The 20,767-nt window shown below is 36.4% G+C and overlaps 1 protein-coding gene across 1 annotated transcript in view; it reads right to left on the bottom strand.

The window, feature by feature from the left end:
- The window catches only part of LOC149805455 (uncharacterized), a 270,060-nt gene that overhangs the window by 38,076 nt on the left and 211,217 nt on the right, over positions 1-20,767 (bottom strand). The window contains exon 28 of the mRNA XM_089934230.1: positions 3,234-3,364. Within this exon, the coding sequence (XP_089790356.1) occupies positions 3,234-3,364 (131 nt within the window). The remainder of the gene's footprint in view (positions 1-3,233; positions 3,365-20,767) is intronic.

The following is a 20,767-nucleotide window of genomic DNA, read 5'->3' as shown; positions in this document are numbered from 1 at the left end:
ATGCTACGGCAGATCTTGATATTTGTTTGCAGCTTGACTTTGCTTATAAGTGAGTACATAAAGTAAATGTAAGTGAGACCATTTTATAATTAAGTGTGTGTGTGTGATTTGGATTTTTAATGTAGCTTTAACAATTTTTCAGTCATACTGCTGCGATGTCTGCAGTGTAGCAGTTTATAGTGATGTCTAGCACTGGGGCATCATGCCGCAGACATGTAGCATGATGTCCCATCCAGTCACATTATCCTGACACCAGGCCAACCAGTCCTAACACTAACCTCTTAATGCTGAGCACCAAGCGAGGCAGCAATTAGTACCATTTCTGTAAGTCTTTGGTATGACTCAGCTGGGAATCGAACCCACGACCTCCTGCATCCAAAGCAGATGCTCTAACCACTAGGCCACTGGAGCGGTTTATAACGAAGTACATGTATATATATTATATAGCTTTCAATTAATGAAAGTAGATCTATACTTGCCTCAGAACCATGTCATCATAATGAAGTGCATTATAATTAGTGGTGCTGTATATAAATATGGACAGAGAAAAAATGATAACATATTATTCAAACGACTTGCTCAAAACATGATCAAAGTTTAAAATTTGAATGGTGAGAAATACAGGTGATCTAAGTGTGTATACATGTGAGATATAAACAACTGTATCAATATATCTTTCAACAACGTTACAAAAATTCACATAAAGAAACTGGAGTGTATCCAAAACCTTTCAAACAAAAGTGTTTGATTTGGAAAGCTATAGTATTGTCACTTATCAAAGAATGTTTTTTAGCAGTATAAGCTATCACCTTGACACTTTTCCTGATATGAAGTTTAATTTTTCTTTTTATTTCAAGTATACCACCAACATGAAGTATGTTACACAGTAAACATGCAAATAAAGATTAGTGTTGACCTGAAGAGCCACTTGAAAATATGCAAGGCAAAAAAATATGGCGCATGTACCATGTTGTAGGTGATTTTAAGCACCTGAGACTGAATCAAATTGATCCACGCACAATTTGTAAACAAACCCCCCCCCATGATCGGTAATGTACAACAGGACCAGTATTCACCCAAGAAGTGACAAATGGAGGCAGGAACCATGGAGGCTCAGGGGTTAGTGTGCCAGATATTGCAAGTGAAAAGGTGTGGGTTTAAATCCTACCCTCAGATCAGCCAGTACTGGCTCCTGTGGGATGTCCTTGAACGTGGCACTTTACTATCATCACCTTGGCACTAAATAACTTAATCCAATATACCGTTCCAGTGGCCTAGTGGCCAGAGAGTCCGCCTCGGATGCAGGAGGTTGTGGGTTCGTTTCCAGGCTGAGACATACCAAAGACTTTAAAAAAATGGTACTAACAGCTGCCTCGCTTGGTGCTCAGCATTGAGAGGTTAGTGTCAGGACTGGTTGGCCTGGTGTCAGGATAATGTGATTGGGTTGGACATCATGCTACATGTCTGCAACATGACGCCCCAGTGCTAGACATCACTATAAACTGCCACACTGCAGACATCATAGCGATATGGTTGAAAACTTGTTAAAGCTACGTTAAAAATCTAAATCACACAAACACACCTAAACCAAAAGCAACCTACAAACATGAAGGCTTGATAGATACATGTAATAACTGTATAAACAACTCTACAAACTTTACATCATGAGTTTCATTTATTAATGTGCATTTTTCTTGCGAACTGGAAAATAAATAACCATACAAATTTATTTAAAAGGAATAAAACTGACCGAAGATTAAGTAAATGGTTTTAAGTGGGTCAACAGGTCTATTCAGCACCCTCTAATTCATGTATATGTATTTTGGGAAATGCTTCTATGGCATCACAACAACAGTGAAACTTACCTTCCTTTCTTTTATTAAAAATCAATAAAAGATTTTCTTAAGTCAATTTAATGTGTGGATCAGTACATGTCATACAAATGTACAGCACACTCTTGCTACATCAAAGCGACAGTCCACACAGTAGTCCCTTGCTTCATCAAAGCCACAGTCCACACGGTAGTCCCATGCTACATCAAAGCGACAGTCCACACAGTAGTCCTTTGCTTCATCAAAGCCACAGTCCACACAGTAGTCCTTTGCTTCATCAAAGCCACAGTCCACACAGTAGTCCCTTGCTACATCAAAACCAGTCCACACCATAGTCCCTTGCTAAATCTAAGTCATAGTCACTACAGCAGTCCATTGCTACATCAAAGCCGCAGTCCACATAGTAGTCCCTTGCTACATTAAAGCCACAGTCCATACATACATTTCACTTTAATTCGGTGTTCATTTTATAGATGTGTTTCATTACTATACAGTCTCTTGAGGTCAAAAGTTCTTTAATTTGGAATCTGATAGCAATGGTGGGTCTGCATGTTTTAATTCTGTCCAGATCAGTCCGGGTCAACTGCCATGGTATGTCTCTCAGCAAGGCATTTTCTCCTGTAGTCTCAACATTTATTTTTTGTTGGCCACATCAATTTACCATACCCAAACTGTAATTCATAACCACTTTTCATAGGGGACCATTGTGCGAAATATTATTTAGAAGAATCTTTACATGCAGAAAAAAACTTAAGAATGCAAACAAGACAACACAAATTTACCATACATACTGACTTATAAGCCTAACCCAAGTGCAAATAAAATAGAACCTGATCTGCCATTGGAAAATGTGCTGCCAGATCAGGGTGTATGTTGTTTACTCTACTGATTACTCCTAGCAAGCTTCAAAGAATCATTTTCTGGCACATTATGTAACAGCAGATCTGGGTCTGTGCAGTTAGCAGTTGGGCTTGACTTTCAAGTGAGTATTTATGGTAGTGGCAGCAGGTGGACACAAGCCACATGCATATAATATAGCCCTTTAGTATTGGTTTGTGTGTGTGTATGACTTTGCTTTTTAATGGCGCTTTAACAATTTTCAGTCATATCGATACAGTGTCTGCAGTGTGGCAGTTTATAGAGATGTCTAGCACTGAGGCATCACGCTGCAGATGTGTAGCATCAAGTCCCACCAGTCATATTATCCTGACTCCAGGCTGACACTAACCTCTTAATGCTGAGCACCAAGCCAAGCAGCTGCAAATACGAATCAGCTGGGGTTCGAAACTGTGACCTCCCACATCCAAGGCAGATGCTCTAACCACTTAGGCCACTGGAGACATAGACCTGATCTTAAAACCGTTTTCCTATGCAGATCAAAAATAATATTGTGCAGTTTACCTTTAGTTACAGAATCATCTGAGAGTTGCCCGGCCAAGTCAGAATCCAGTGTTAGCTGCTGTTGTCGAATCATGGCTCGCTGACGTGCTGCTCGCCGGGCTGTCGAAAGCTGAGGACCACTCACAGAGGATCTGCAAGAAAAAATGTGTATGCTTAATTAAAAGAATTCTCTTCAATTTGTGATTGAAATGAACAATAAAAAAGATAAAAGTGCTGCTCTGATGCAAGTGGGTAAAATTAAGAGGTACCACTGTGTACAAGGATGCCTCTTTTATCTGGACTTTATTCACACCTTGTGGCATCTGAATGACAGTTTATGGGAAGTACTTGTAGCAAAGAGGGTTTGATTAAACGAAACCAGAAAAATAAAGTATACACTGTGTTAACAGCATTGTTTATATTTTGGAGTGAGGAATAAATATTAGGATCATTATCTTGGTCTGTGTCAAGGACATTGTGTTTACCATGTTCTTTATTATAATTTTAGTAACAGACCTTCTAATTATAACTTAGATTTTTCTAGAAATGAACTTCAGGCCCTCATCCAGGTTATTCTTTTATGTCTTAGGTTTTATATAAATCTTGTTTAATTTAAAATTAGCCATTTGTACTAAGAGGTCTTGAGGAACAATCATTATTGTGTTCAGTGTTCAATTTGGGCTGAAATCATTTAATATAAATATTCTTCTCTGGAAATACAAAGTACTCATTTATACTATTCTTGGGAAGAGACATTAACTGGGAATTATAGTGAATTCCAACAAAGAAACCTTGAATTATATTACTGTGATCCAACAAAAGATTATTGGCACATTACTGCAATTAAGGTCATTAGTTGTTGTTGTTGTAGGGTTTAACGCCATTTTTCAGCACACGATAGGCTATACATGGAAGCCAGTATTAATGGTGGAGGAAGAACCCGGGAAATCCCTGGAAAGAACCACCGACCCTCGAGAAGCTACTGGCAAGCTTTCTCACATACCCACATTGGCCAAGTCTGAGACTCGAACCTACGCAGACAGAGGTGAGATGGCAGTGACCAGTAACGGAGAGCACTTTAGACCACTCGGCCACTCAGGGCCCCTAAGGTCATTAGTACATTAGTGACTACAGGCCAATACAGGTAATCAACACATTCTGTGGTCAAAATTATTTGGAATACCACAAAAATTTATTAAGAACTTTATTCTTTAGCATATGTATTAGAAATTCAAGGATTATTTGTGATTTAATTCACAATCCTGTAAGTTATCCTTAAATTTTCACTTTGGATAAGGAAATAATTTGTTGAATTTTACAGAACTTGTTGGATTTTGCACTTTTCTATTACTTACTTTAAGACCATAGAGTCATAATAAAAGTGACCTACATTATAAATGAGAGCCTTATAATGGGGGATGTTGTCATTATAATTCAAACACAAAAAGGTGGTATTAAGGATATGATATCAAGCATATAAAAATAACCAAATCAGCCATGAAAAAAGAGATTTTGATTAAATTTACCAGGGATCCATTATCACAACAAAAATAAAAGAAGGGCAGCAATGTAATGATGTAAACCACTGTATATTTTGAGGTACTACTGTATATGTTCTCAATTCAATGCAAAACTTGCATAAAATTTTTTTTAAAAAATATTATATATTTCAACATGAGATGGTGAAATATATCAGAGGGAAAAACTCAGTAATACCACTTTCATCACATCACATCACAAAACCACGTTTATTAACACAGTGGTGATAACACCTTCCTTACCCATTCAGAAAATATACCTGTCCTTATGTATGTTATTCAAACCTATAGTTCCAAGTTAAGGCCTATTTCATTCTTTTTGTCATCTTCTCCTTCTCTTTCTTTCTCCCCATGACGATGAACAGAGCTTTATGTACAGCCTCTAGTATATACTTTGTAATCAATGAGGAGGGGCCATCAAGAATGCCAACAACAAAAAAAAAACATATAGTAGGCTCAGAGTATAAATGTTTTTAAAACAGGTTTCACATGAAACATGTAAAGTGTAAGTGACTTAACTTACGTGACCTGTTGGTATTTGATATTTCATGTTGCCCAAACACCATAGCTGTGATGTAAAAGCCTCAACATGATCAAGAGGTAGGGGTGCTAATTAGTGTGACCTTTAGGGGAGCTAATTAGTATGACCTTTAGGGGAGCTAATTAGTATGACCTTTAGGGGAACTAATTAGTATGACCATTAGGGGTGCTAATTAGTATGACCATTAGGGGTACTAATTAGTATGACCATTAGGGGTGCTAATTAGTATGACCATTAGGGGAGCTAATTAGTATGACCATTAGGGGAGCTAATTAGTATGACCATTAGGGGTGCTAATTAGAATGACCATTAGGGGTGCTAATTAGTATGACCATTAGGGGAGCTAATTAGTATGACCATTAGGGGAGCTAATTAGTATGACCTTTAGGGGAACTAATTAGTATGACCATTAGGGGAGCTAATTAGTATGACCATTAGGGGAGCTAATTAGTATGACCATTATGAGAGCTAATTAGTATGACCATTAGGGGAGCTAATTAGTATGACCATTAGGGGAGTTAATTAGTATAGTATGGCCATTCAGTATGTATACCTGTCATAATCCACAACAAATTGAACACACTTTCAAGAAAAAAAGTCTAATTAAATGTAGTACATGTAATCACATTTGCTTAATTATCCATCACAGTCATAATTGTGTCTGAAAATGATGGAGAAATCAGGCACTGATGAGTGTTGAGTGTAAACCAAACTTAAGTGACAATCAAAATTTGGGTGCACTGTGTGTTACAGAAATTGACTACCGTAGCTGCTTGCCAAGATGACACAAAAATTCACATCTTAATGTAGAAATAGCATAATAGAAAACTAAAATCTTTACAAGTAAACTCACAATTATTAAATACTGTTTAATCATGTTACACTATGAAGTCTGTTGGATATGACCATTTTGTGTTGATTCTATGGTACCTCCACCCCAGCAATGTTCACTATCAACTAGTGCAAGAACTGTGTGTATGAAAATAAAAATCTTTTCTTTTTTTTATGAAAACAAAGTAGTAATGCAGCCATTACTTGCACTAGCACAGAATGGAGAAAAAAATTCATGAAAATTTATGGGATTTACCTTTAAAAATATATAATATTAAGAAAATAGGCAATGTTTTTAGTAAATAGAAGAAAATATTTCAATTGTGAACTGAAAACATTGTTTATTCTTTAATGTTTCCACTTCACTCATGAAGTATTTCCTTCTATGTACTCAAAAATGTTCTCGGTGTATAAGGTGATTTTTCATTGTTACATCTGAATCAAAATTTCAACATACCAAACAAGAATACCAGCATCTACCAACTACTGAAAATAGTGGGTAAATCAACTGTAACAGAATTTGTATCCTGTACCTACCCACCCTCTGACTCTAAAACCATGGATTGCAACTAAAACAGACCACTCCGGTGGCCTAGTGGTCAGAGCGTCTGCCTCGGATGCAGGAGGTCATGGGTTCAATCACCGGCCAAGTCATACCAAAGACTTACAAAAATGGTACTAACAGCTGCCTCGCTTGGCACTCAGCATTAAGAGGTTAGGGTTAGGACTGGTCGGCCGGGTGTCAGGATAATATGACTGGGTGGGACATCATGCTACATGTCTGCAGCATGATGCCCCAGTGCTAGACATGACTATAAACTGCCACACTGCAGACATTGTAGCGATATGACTGAAAAATTGTTAAAGTTACATTAAAAATCCAAATCACACTTACACACACACACACACACACACACACACACACACACACAATTAAAACAAAAAGTACAGTACCAATCTGGCAAGTATAATGAACAATACTTGACAATATACTGTATATAATCATGTGACCCTTCCTGGGTCTTTAATGAGTTGAACAAGTATAACCAGTCTGGAAGAGTATATGATAGTAACCTTTGACAACCACTGTCATTAGACTCTTAACATTCATCATACATATATTCAAAAAAACATACAATGTCACAGCACACCTGCATTAATTTTAGAATTAACTGATAGTTACAAATGTATAACTTTACATTTGTACCAGGAAGATATCAAAATTATGAAAAACAGCATATAATATTTTAGGTTCATAAAAGAAAGAATTAGATTAATTTCACAAACCTGATTAGAAATGAGCAGTCATAGGTATTATCATGGATCACTCTCACATGTGCAAATGAGAAAGAAAAAAAATCACTTAATCACACACTGCAGATACTAACACATACGTCATGTCCACTTGCATACAACATAAACCCTGACCTGCTGGTGCATAGTGTAATGGCTAATCTGTGTCTATACAGTGTGCAGCTGGATTATGACTTCAATACATGTACATGAAGATACTGTACCAGGCACAGACACAACTATCACTGAAAATGAATGTTGCAGATTAACTTTGTATGCATCAAGGCCATATCCGACTTAAGCCTTAGTAGATCTATATGTAAAAATTCATAGGCACAGGTAATTCCATTCAGCTGACATAATACAGCTGTTGAATGTTTTCATCTTAAATGCATTTCAATGCCATGCTGTAGACTACAAATTCACTTAGCAGTTCTTTGAATACATGCTGTGCAGGTAAATCCTATCGTAAGTCTGAACATGCAGCATGGTATTTGAAATAAATATTATCTATCCGACATGATTCATCCTATGATTGGTAAGGGTAATACACACAAATTTTTAAACCCAGGATTCTGACAACAAAACATGCCAGATTTGCAAAACATTACCTACCAAGCTATATAAATTATCAAATTAAGGATGCATGCCAACAAAAACAACTAGATTTTCTTGCATACTCCTCGAATTAAAACATTATACCCCTGACAAGAGCCATGCCCCCATTCTTGGCACTTTAACATGTCTGGAATACTTAACAAGAATCTGCTGATGGGGGCTTATGCCTTATGGGCCAAAAAGAATCTCACTGAATCCATAATAAGACCATTTCTTCTTTACAACTAGATATCATAGCAAGTCTTTTGGTGCAAACCCCATGTAGATATGAACTTCTATTTAGGAGCAATTGCAATAACAAGATTTTCAAGATGGCTGCTATCACAGCCATATTAGATATAAGACTGGCATTGTGTTTATTCAGAACATTCAATACATCATAGAAATCTTTGGTGAAAATCTCAAGTTTATGTGACAATCCATCCGCATGGAGTAGCAACAACAAGATTTTCAAGATGGCCATCATAGTCAGCTTGGTACCATTTTTATTTAGAGCCAACATGATGTCATATATCTTTCTGTGTAAAACCAATGTTGATATGGCTTTTCAATTACAAGGAATACTGATAAGATTTTCAAAATAATTTCCTTGGTGGCCATTCTTATGTTAGGGCCAACTGGATATTATAAAAAGTCTTTTGGTGAGAATCACATGGAGTGGCCCTAACAAGATTTTCTAGATGGCTACTGTAGTACAGTACAGACTTAAGTGATGTCAGATCAGCACCATTTTCACTCTGGGTCAAATAAACATTGGGATGAATGTGTGTATAAAGTTTCATGTTAATCCTCAAAGTAGCTTTGGGGCATTAGCAAACAGAAAGATGGTCAATGGACAACACAGAAGCTCTTCTGGCTTATGACCAGTAGAACTAAAAATGAGGTCCTCTGGATGAATTGGGTCTCTACTGGAGAAAAAAATAATTAGGAGGAATCAGGATAAACCCATTTCTTCTTTTAAATGTCAAGTACTGAAACAATCTCTGATATTCTTGAGAAACTATAAACATATATTTTTTAAAAAATCAAACAATTTTCTTGTGTTCAGGTCAACATGTTTACAAGATACCTGTAAGTATACTACAAGAATTGTATCATGGCCATTGTCCCCTTGGGCCTGATACCATTAAAAAAAAATCATTGAACTTGTCTTAAACAATGTTAAGATACAAATTCCTGCTTAGTTTGTTACAAAAGATCTATTTAAAAAAAAATCATAAAAGAAACATGGTTACTGAAGTGGTATCATTTCAGATATTCTTCAGATAAATCCATACTCTAGGTTCAACGATAAAAATCCATTCATTCTTGTCTATGTTATCATCCCTACAAGTCAGTACAGACGAAATCTAAGTCCTTTGATTTTAAAATCAATGTCAGGCTGTGATATTAACTTAAGATTTCATGATGGTTACATTGCAGCCATAGATAAGGTCTGATTGACACCATTTTCATTTAAGACCGATTAGAAGATATCACATGATAACCTCATGTTGCTACACTATCACGTATAGGACAACTAGCAAGAACAATATTGTTATCGTAAGATGGCCACAACGGCTATGAATTTAAAGTTGGAAAAACAGTTTCTATTTCAATAAAAATACAACCCTGGGTAAGCCTTTTAGCGAAATCTCTCTTCAGAAGAAACATTAAACAAGATTTTCAAGATGGCAACCATGGCCACCATATAGGAGGTCTGACAGGTGCCATTTTCACTTGGGCCCAACTATGTATCAAAGGAAGTGTTTTAACTTAAACTCTGGGTTACCATGAGTATCCATATAGGGGAAGAAGTTACAACATGATCTGCAGGTTGGTCATTATAGCTATCAAACTGGAGGTCTGATTAGAACCATTTTTATTAAGGACCAAACAGATACCATAAAAATCTTACAGTGAAACCCATGTCAAGTAGTTATAATAAAATCTTCAATGTGGCTTATAAAGCAGCCATGTTGGATGTATTATTGGCACAATTTTTGTTTAGGGTCAACTAGATATATAAGAAGTCTTTTAAAAGAAACCCAACACCACTGTAACTATCAATTCTGGAGAAGTAGGCATGTGACTTTCAAGATGGTCCTCAAAGAAGTCATCCTAGATGTCAGAATGACACTTTCCCCATTTATGTCCAACTAGACTTCACAAGTGAAATTACCCCGTGTCCCTACAGATGTCTGTTTAGGAGGAGCTGCCATAACAAGATTTTCAAGGTGGCCAACATGCTGGCCTATTATATGTCAATTCAACATAATTTTTATTTACAACCATACAGAGATGATAAGAGAGTTTATGGTGAAAACCTTATGTGGTTTGATGGCCATCCAATTAGAAGTTGCAAAAAAAAAGATTTACTGGTTATGTTTTCAGTCAAAATAGCATCATCATTTTCCTTTAGTGCCAGTCACCATAAGCCTTTCAGCATTATTTTCCTTTAGTACCAGTCACCATAAGCCTTTCAGCATGATTTTCCTTTAGTACCAGTCACCATGAGCCTTTCAGCATGATTTTCCTTGAGTACCAGTCAACATAAGCCTTTCAGCAAAAACCACAAGCAGACAGATGATCAATTCAGGAGGAGAAATTGTAAGATTTTCAAGATGGCCACTATGATAACCATATTGGATGTTTGAGGGGCACCATTTGAATTTAGGACCAACAAGACATCAATGAAGTCTTTTGGTATAAACCTTATTTCAATACAGTCGACTCTGGTTAACTGCACAGCCTCGGGCCCGTCACGAGACTGTGCAGTTAAACGGAGTGTGCAGTTAACCGAAGTACGGTACAGTACAGCTTTAAATCAGCACGACACGAATATAGGTGAAGAATAACGTATAAAGATGATTAGAATCCACTCTTTCAACGTTTACTTAAATGAAACAAGAGTCTACAATGAACAACACTAACGTAATATTGTTAAATCAAACACAATGAAATTGACGATTTCTGAAAAAAATAGGCAATTGATGTCTGCACAAAAGTTTTACTAATAAGTTGGTGAACTGCCGACTCTATTTTGTAAAACGGTTCAAACAGCTCATATTCTCTCTGTTCGATGAATCTGCGTAAATTCTGGAGTGACTGAATAGTGACTTTAGATGAAACCTGGTCATCTACTGCTTCGTCGTCATCACTTCTTTCATCATTTTCTACTGAGTCGTCGATTTCACCTTCTGTCTGAAGACCGTCATCTATTGCAACATATGATTGTTCCCACGCTATTGCTCCCTGGTGGGCGGGAATATACATGTATCTACCACCTATGGCATTTACCGGCTTAATTGTCGGCTTATTTGAAGCGCTACAGCAGTGGACTGGCAATAACTGATCCTAACTATACATTGTGCAGTTAACCGGAGTAAAATTGTAATGAATAATGTGCCACGGGCAGAACATTTATCGTGCTATTATCCGGAGTGTGCATTTAAGCGAAGTGCAGTTATCTGAAGTTTGTTCCCATTGAAAAGCATTGGGAAAAAGCAGGACCGGCGTGACTACGTGCAGTTATCCGGAGTGTGCAGTTAAATTATGTGCAGTTAAGTGGAGTCGACTGTATGACATAAGGAGTAACAATAACCCAATTTGTTCATTGTGAACATGGATGTCTGATTGGCACTGGTTTTATTACAGACCAAGTAAAACTGATAAGAAGTCTTTTAGGAGTAGTAGCAATGATAAGAATTTCAAGATGGCTGTCTTAGTGGCCATATTAGATACTGCAAGGCAGCATAGTCATCTGGGATCAAGTAGACCTTGGTATGAATGTGTCAAGTTTCATGGCAATCCTCTTTGTAGTCTAGAAGTGGTAGTGATAACAAACTTGACTAATGGATGTCGACAAAAGGGTCATCACAAAAATTCTTCTCATCTTTGACTAGTGGAGATAGAATTGTTCTGAATGAGATAATACAAAATAAAACTGAAGAAAGTCACATTCTGAAATAGGCATTTGAAGAACAAGTTCAACATGTAGACATTATTTACCTTGAACAGTTCCATAATTGCAAAAATCCTTGACTACAGCTCGAAAAATCTGATAAAATTTGATCATCAGGATATGAATCAAAATACTTTGTAGTCCAATTTTAGTAAAGAGCCAGTTATGAAAGCACTAAAAAATCTGTACCGAGTAAATAGAAATGGCACTTTAAAATCTTAGATGGTAAAATGATATCACAGATTTCAATACTGTTTTTCAAAGCATAAATCCACATAAATTCTTTCCTTGAATTGAAAATGAACTCCCTCCAGCAGTAAGCTACATAACATTTGAGGCAAGGACTGGGAACTGATCAATAAAATTAAACCTATCCAAACTCTGCATGCATCAAGTTCTTAACACTACCAGTCACTTGTCGTCGGCATTATACAATACATGTTGCAAATCAACCAGGCATATAAAAGCAGAAGATTATATTTACTAGGACCCTGTAGAATTCCTTGATTGTACTGATTATAATTACTACATCCAGGTATGTTTCTGAATAGTAAAATGGATTTATAATTGACCAGTGTGGAATAAATCTACCTTTTATATTGAACTAACAAACAAACCTTTATGTTCTACCATTGTCTTAAAGCTAGAATAAAAGAATCAATGTTAACCCATGTGCCCAAGTGAACACGTGTTGATATTTCTTGACACTGATAAGATGTATGAGTGCTTCATATGAAAGCGGATCAGCTGATATTATCCAAGGAGGCATTGCTGAGCCTTTTTTTAAAAATACTAATAATAACGATAATATAATGCTGATAATATTGCAGCTATATCAGTCAGTAAAATTAACTTTAAAAAATAAGTATTTGCAAGAACACGTCATCTGCATTTTGAGTTTTATATCTTTCTCCATTCTTTTTAAAATGTTCATAATGTATGTTTGGCACAGAAAATGTTAAAACAAGCAATCTATACTAATATCCATCTCGTCCAACCCTTACATAAAGATTCCAATTGAAATAACCCGCCAGCAAATCACTCTCATTTAATAACACTACTTCTACTACAATTTGTTTCCTTGGCAACATAAAAAACTGAGTATGACAAATGTTTATTTGTCAGAAGTAAAATCATTAGGTGTGTAATGAGTTTGGATGAAATGCCATGCTATGGAATGAAACTGTCAAAGGACAGACGGATGGACATACATATGGTTATATTTCCTCTGTCTGTATTACCAGAAGAATAAAAAATTATCAGTATGAAATGTGCATTTTCAGTAGCTGGGTCAATAAAGAACTATAGCCATTTTAATATTTAGATGTGTAGACATCAACAACACTGAAATAAATATAAAACAAATGTCTATGTTAATAACCATGTCTCCTTCTATGCAACCCCCAAAAAATTAATGTTACAATTGTAACCACTTTGAAATTCTGGAATGTTAATATATGTACAAAGCTGGAATATTAACACGCATACATTTCTGTAATGTTAACAAATGTACATAAATGGAATTTTAACATATGCACATAGCTGTAGTTTTAACACGTGTATATAGCTGGAATTTTAACACATGTACACAGCTGAAACTTTAACACATGTACAATGCTGGAATTTTAACACATGTACACTGAATTTTAACACATGTACACTGCTGGAATGTTAGCATGTACATACCTGAATTTTAGCATGATGTTATTGTTGTGGTGTTTAATGCCATTTTTCAGCACACGATAGGCTATGCATGGCGGCCAGTATTAATGGTGGAGGAAGAACCCAGGAAAACCCTGAGAAGAACCACCGACCCACGATAAGCTACTAGCAAGCTTTCTCACATACCCATATCGGCCGAATCCTAGACTCGAACCCACGCAGACAGAGGTGAGATGGCAGTGATTCGTAATGGAGAGCACTTTAGACCACTCAGGCGCCCCCAATTTTAGCATATGTATACTGTACAGAGCTTGATTGTTAATATATGTACATAACTAGAATGTTAACATATGTACCTAACTGGAATGTTAATATATGTATATAGCTGGAATGTTAACATATATGTACATAGCTTTGCAGAAAAAGCTTTAACTAACACTTGTCTTTTTTTCAAAGACTTAGCCTACATTTGTTCTAACACATGAAATATGTGATGTATTCATGGGTACAAATTTACAGATTTTATGGCTGCTATGAACCATGAATAAAACACAAAATATACTGGCCATAAATGCCATCTGGATCAGAGGTATATCCTTACATTTACATGCAAGTATGAATGAAAATGTGACATTCTGAAAACAGCAAAAAACATTGCCTGTGAAAATAAAAATAAATGAATATGCAATCTGGAACCATGATGCCAACAATCGAAATCCAAGGACATTGATAAAACATGAATTACTATACTCGTAATGGATAATTAGGCCAAGGAATTACTAAACTCATAATGGATAATTAGCCAGTGCTAATTACATGTTTTGTTACTTACTGGAAGGACATCTAAATCACAATGACACAGTCTAATATTAGTAATCCCATTCAAACTACTGTCAGGAAAGCTTCTGGATAAAAGGATTCACAATAATTTCCAACAGATTGTTCCTATTCCACACTACCTGAACCCGTGTGATTTTATACTGCTTTGGTTAATCTGGGCACCCAAGTCTGGCAATCAACAAGAAAATTGCACAAGCTTCGCCGCACTGGAAATAGAACACTTCAGATGCAGTTTTGTATACAGTGCATTGGTTCATATTAGAGAGCTGTAGTGGCTCAATGGTTTGTATCAGGGAATGCAGTGGCTCAGTGGTGTGTATTAGGCAACTGCAGTGGCAAAGTGGTTCATATTAGAGAGCTGCAGTGGTTTGTATTACGAAACTGATGTGGCTCAGTGGATTGTATTAGAGTTGCATTTGTTTGCATCAGAGAGCTGTAGTGTATAAGTGGTTCATATTAGAAAACTGCAGTGACTCAGTGATTAGTGTGCTTGACTTTCAAGTCAAAGGTTGTCTGTTGGAATCCTGCTCTGAACAGCCTGGATCACCTGTTGTAGCATAATTTAGGGTGAGATACTTCACTCTAAACATATCTGTATATTATAGCCTTTAATGTGTTTATGAACCATGAAAAATCAAAATAATTTTTTTATGATAATTTATATTCAAAGTAATAGCTGACTAAATTGAAGGAAATGTAAGGTAATAAGGACTAGACTGTATTAAAGCAAATCATATTTTTTAGATACATAATACAAGCCATTTTTATTTCAGAAAATTTGGATTTGCGTGAATTTGGTTGCTTAGTAGTTCCCAAACTTTTTTGGCCATGACCCTAAAAAATAGTTTTTTTCTGAGCCTCTCAACCCTGTTTTCACATTTTGATAAGTTCTGCCACCCTAAAAAAAATGACAACCCTCCAGAATATCTTCAAGACACTGATTTGGGTTGCCACCTCAGGGATGGGAACCACTGCATTAGCTTATTAGGGTACTGTCTCCCAAACTGCAACAAATAAAAAAAATTCACAAATCTGGATGATGGTGCTAGTGGTTACAAAGAAAAAATACAAACAAGAAATATATGTAATTGTAATTTAAACTACTACACTTTCTTCCAGGCTTAGCATGCATGACCTGTGATATCTGATCATCAATGTAACAGTAGGAATTATACCATAAAGCACAGTGAAACTCCTGAAAACTGAAATGCCATATACTGGGATTCCCTTGAGACTGAAATTTTTATTGAAGTCCCGAACAGTTTCTTTTTTAGTATCATTATTTTTCCCCTGCAAACTGAAACCCCTCAACTCTGAACAGCAAAACAAATTCTGATCCCAAATTTATGCTGTACACTTTGTAAAACCCCTTAAACTGAAACTCACTTTGAACATTGAAATGTATTTTGAAAATCCTGATAACCATTCAAACTAAATAAGTATGGTTAGCAAGTAATGTAGAAAGCTTATCTGTTAGACAAAGACCCGAAAAATGTCCCAAGGGTATGCAAAGTTAAAACAATACTTGACAGGTGAACTGACATGGGTTAGAGCTGATAACAGCCTATCTAAAGTCTTTGCACCATAAAAAAGAGTCGGCTTTTAAAGCAAATCTGTCACTAAATACTTGTAAGCATGCTCCTTAAAAAAAGTTTTTGTTTATCTTATTATTTGATTGTGGTTGATGTAATTCATTTGTATATGATCAATAGAACATTTTTTTGTGTTGTTGTTTTTATCAAATATTGGGTTTTTTATAATATACCAGGCATGTTGCATTGCTCTTGATGCTTTGTTGATGGAGACCAACAAAGAGTATTCTAAAAGCCAGATTCACTTAATTGATTTTCAGTGGGGAAAAAATCATTACATACATTTATTTAAGTAACCATGATTATGATTTGTCTTCACTCACATATCAGAACAAGCAGCTAAGCATCATGGAATTCAACTATCATTAAAGAACACAATTAGTCTGATATATGCATATGAATCTGTGCACAATCCAACACTGAAGAAATGGGGAGAAAATTTTTTGGCATAGGAACATATACTGTTTCAGATATTCTAAAGAAACTGGAATTTTTGCAAGAATGAATGTGAAAACAACTGATGCAAACAAGCATTGTTTCAACAATGCATGTAAATTGATGAATGAATTTGTGTGGCAATGGTTTAACCAAGTTAGGACCGAACATTTCAAACTATACAATATATAATCTCTCTTTCTCTGAATGTCTCTCTCTTGTCACATGCATTTGAGTGTTTAATACCATTTTTCAGTACATGATAGGCCAGTATATTCTGGTGGAGGAAGAACTCAGAAGGACACCAGGAAGAACCAGTGACCCCCCCCCCCCACAGCCAGCTACTGGCAAGGTTGCTCACATACACACAATGGCTGAGTCACGACTTGAACCCTAGCAGACAGATGTGAGTAATCAACAAATGCAAGCACCTTACACCACTCTGCTACCTGGGACCCCACTCAACACACAAGTACCTTATACCACTCTGCTACCTAGGACCACTCTCAACACACAAGTACCTTACACCACTCTGCTATCTGGGACCCCTCTCAACACACAAGTACCTTACACCACTCTGCTACCTGGGACCCCTCTCAACACACAAGTACCTTACACCACTCTGCTACCTGGTATTCCTCTCAACACACAAGTACTTTACACCAATCTGCTACCTGGGACTCCTCTCAACACACAAGTACTTTACACCACTCTGCTACCTGGGACTCCTCTCAACACACAAGTCCCTTACACCACTCTGCTATCTGGTACTCCTCTCAACACACAAGTACTTTACACCACTCTGCTACCTGGGACTCCTCTCAACACACAAGTACCTCATACCACTCTGCTACCTGGGACCCCTCTCAACACACAAGTACCTTACACCACTCTGCTACCTGGTACTCCTCTCAACACACAAGTACCTTACACCACTCTGCTACCTGGGACTCCTCTCAACCACAAGTACTTTACACCACTCTGCTACCTGGGACCCCTCTCAACACACAAGTACCTTACACCACTCTGCTACCTGGTACTCCTCTCAACACACAAGTACCTTACACCACTCTGCTACCTGGTACTCCTCTCAACACACAAGTACTTTACAATACTCTGCTACCTGGGACTCCTCTCAATACACAAGTACTTAGAAAAGATATTTTTTCACGTCTATGATAAAACCCATCTGTATAATGAAAACCTTTTAAATCAAAATGATATTTTGGTTCCCAGAGTTTTGTGTCCTGATTAGGTTTCACTAATTTCTTTTTCTCAGTTTAGGTAGGCCCATGAAATTGTGTAATAAACTACTATTTCTAAATTTTATAGGAAACAAGTTCCATATCTGAACTGCAACGATGGAGTAAGTATATATTACTGGTATTACAGAGACAAGACAAACTGATCTCTTTTTGGATGATACAATTTGGCCATTGCAAGAATAACTTAGGTTTAGACTATACCTATATCATGCTGAATGGATGGTTTCCCTAATATCCTGAAGAATGATGTGTTTTATATGACATCTATTAATGCAAAGCAATATTATCCTCTGTCATTCAGACTGGATACAAAACTCATTACTGTCTATAATCCATCAACATTTACAGGTATGTTCACAGCTGAATACGCAAAATAATCAATACCTTCACCAAGACACATATGTAAGCCTGTTCAGATACATGATTTCTTTCAAACAGCAGAGATAATGTTTATTAAACTAACTCCAGTTTTGATCACTTTACAAGCTTTACAAGCCTCCTGACTGGCACCAATGAAATTATTTAAGATAGGCATCTGTTAATGGAATGGTCACCATAATTGCAAAACAAGAAAACCACCCATGGCAGTATGGATCAATTGTGAATCATGAATACTGCAAATTCATTTTTATTCATGAGGTACCAATCTTTGTAGATTCATTGTCATTCCATCAAATGGTGGACTGACACATCTAAATGCTGTCATTCTACGAACAGTTTCTGAGCAAAGAACAGGAATGCAACTTTGACCCACAGAAACTGAGCCAGTGTTTCCCCTTACCTCATTTGTACATCAGAGACCCCAAAATATTTTATATGACCCCCAGTTTTGACACTAAGGTTTGTTGTTTACTCCATCTGACCCCAAGTTCTGACACCAAGAGTATTTTTGACTCTCAATCTTGCAACCTCAAGGGGATACACTGCTAAACACAAATCAAAAGTAAACAAAAATCAATGAACCATGAAAAATATGACACAGTAACCTTGTTTAAATAATGGCAGTAGAATTCTTCAGACAATTACATGTACTGTTTTATGCGACTCCATCCATAACAGTGCATGATTAAAAAAAGCAAAATGCAGAGGCTACCCAAAATCAATGGACTTTAATATATGTCACAGCTATCTAATTTTCATCTAGAAGGGGAATAATCCACATGACACATCTAAATACCAACTTGAGTGACTCTGTGATCAACTATGTAAGAGTAAATGGCCTAAACGCTGATGCCAGATGGACAACCACATGGACAGACAAACAACCATTATCAATTCGTAAGGTGAAATTGCTTTGCAATATAGTTAGTTTCTGTTCCCAAGCCAGATATTAGCTGGAAATAAGAGAAAGCAGTTTAAGGGCGGTGACTGTAATGGGTGGATGCAGTGTAAATTATTCCGTTTCTTGAAAAAGGAAGACCTAGAACAGGATTCAGCATTCATAACAGAGTACACTTAGAGACTATCTTCAACCAGCTATCACCTGACTTGAAGAGTAACATGTTCAAAGTTCTGAACAACCAAATGTTTCTGAAAATTCACCCTCTGTAAGCAGTCACTTGTTTTCAGATACAGCTAACACCTGACTGACTCCCAAGAGTAATTGCATAACTCAGAATAATTAACTTGAAATTTTGGTTACAATGACTTTTAGTTTCAGTTAAAAATACAATTAACTTTAATACCATTCATTTTGGCCATTTATGAATCCATATTTGAAAATCAAACTAATTTGAAAATCACGCAAGTCGGTGTTAAACTGTATAAATTTTCTACATACCTGAAGTGTCAGCATTAACCTGTATACATTTTCTACATACCTGAAGTGGCTGCTTACATTTAACACAGGTGTTACTTAGGTGGGAAGATGGTTGGATGTTTATAATGGCATGCACATGGCTTCCAATATTTTTGTAAAATCTACTTAGGCTGATGCTTCTGATATTTGTGACATTATGTTCACATAAGAACACTTTTGTTCTAATCAACTGAAAAGTATCAATAAGGTTTGACAATTGTCCAAAAGTACCCAGAATGAACAACTAAATATGTGTCAAGAGGACACATATGCTCCCTGTAACTAATATGGCCTAATTTGACAAATCTGAGAATCCTATACAGAGGCAAATTCCTAAGTCAAAAGGGGCAATACCTCACATGCCTTTTTGCATTATTCTGTGCACAGATAAAATTTCACTCTTCAAATGAGACCGGAATCTATTATAAAATTTAAACATGCATAACACGGCAGAAGTATATGAACATAATGGAATATCATTAATCTATATTATTAAGACTGATCAATAAACTTTTCAAATACTTTTTGCATTTTAAACTGCAATTATCTAACAGTACATGTAAACACCTATTGAAAAATGGGTAAAAAAACCCGCTATCCTTATGACAGGCATAACTTTACAAAAATGAGACCATAAATGCACAAGGTTATATGAAACCAGTCTATAATTTTTGTCATATACAAGAATGAGAAAAATGCCAAAGTTGCACTTACATAATGTGGTCTGTCAAGCAAATGAATAGCAAACTCAACATACATATGCTTATATACTGCAGTTTAAATGATCATATAGACATAGATTTGTGACTTGTACCAGGAATTCATTTAATAACACAAAAATTGCTTATTTTTTAAATGGATCAACTGATATTTAATGCACACACCTGTCAAGCCAATGTAAATTCTTGTCTGATGGTATCTATTTAAATCAGACTTTAAGAGCACTTTTTTATATAGCAACAGATGAATAAAAAAAAAAATAGACATTTGCAAAATACACAATCTGCTGGTTTGGCTTGGTGTTTTGTGGCACAGCAATACAAGTAGGTTCTTCAGTGCTGATGCAATTGAAGTTAGTGCCTTGTTCAAGGACACACAATGGCTGCTGTCCTGGGTTGGTTCCACTTTAGGATTTGAACCTGCATCTTTCTAGTCAAGAATACAGCACACTAACCCCTCAGCCACTATGACTCCTAGCA

The sequence above is a fragment of the Sinohyriopsis cumingii genome, chromosome 2, assembly GCF_028554795.1.
Source record: "Sinohyriopsis cumingii isolate HCF-2022 chromosome 2, ASM2855479v2, whole genome shotgun sequence".
NCBI classification, from domain to species: Eukaryota; Metazoa; Mollusca; class Bivalvia; order Unionida; family Unionidae; genus Sinohyriopsis; species Sinohyriopsis cumingii.
Note: the sequence above shows the minus strand (reverse complement) of the source record. Positions and strands in the feature narration are given on the sequence as shown.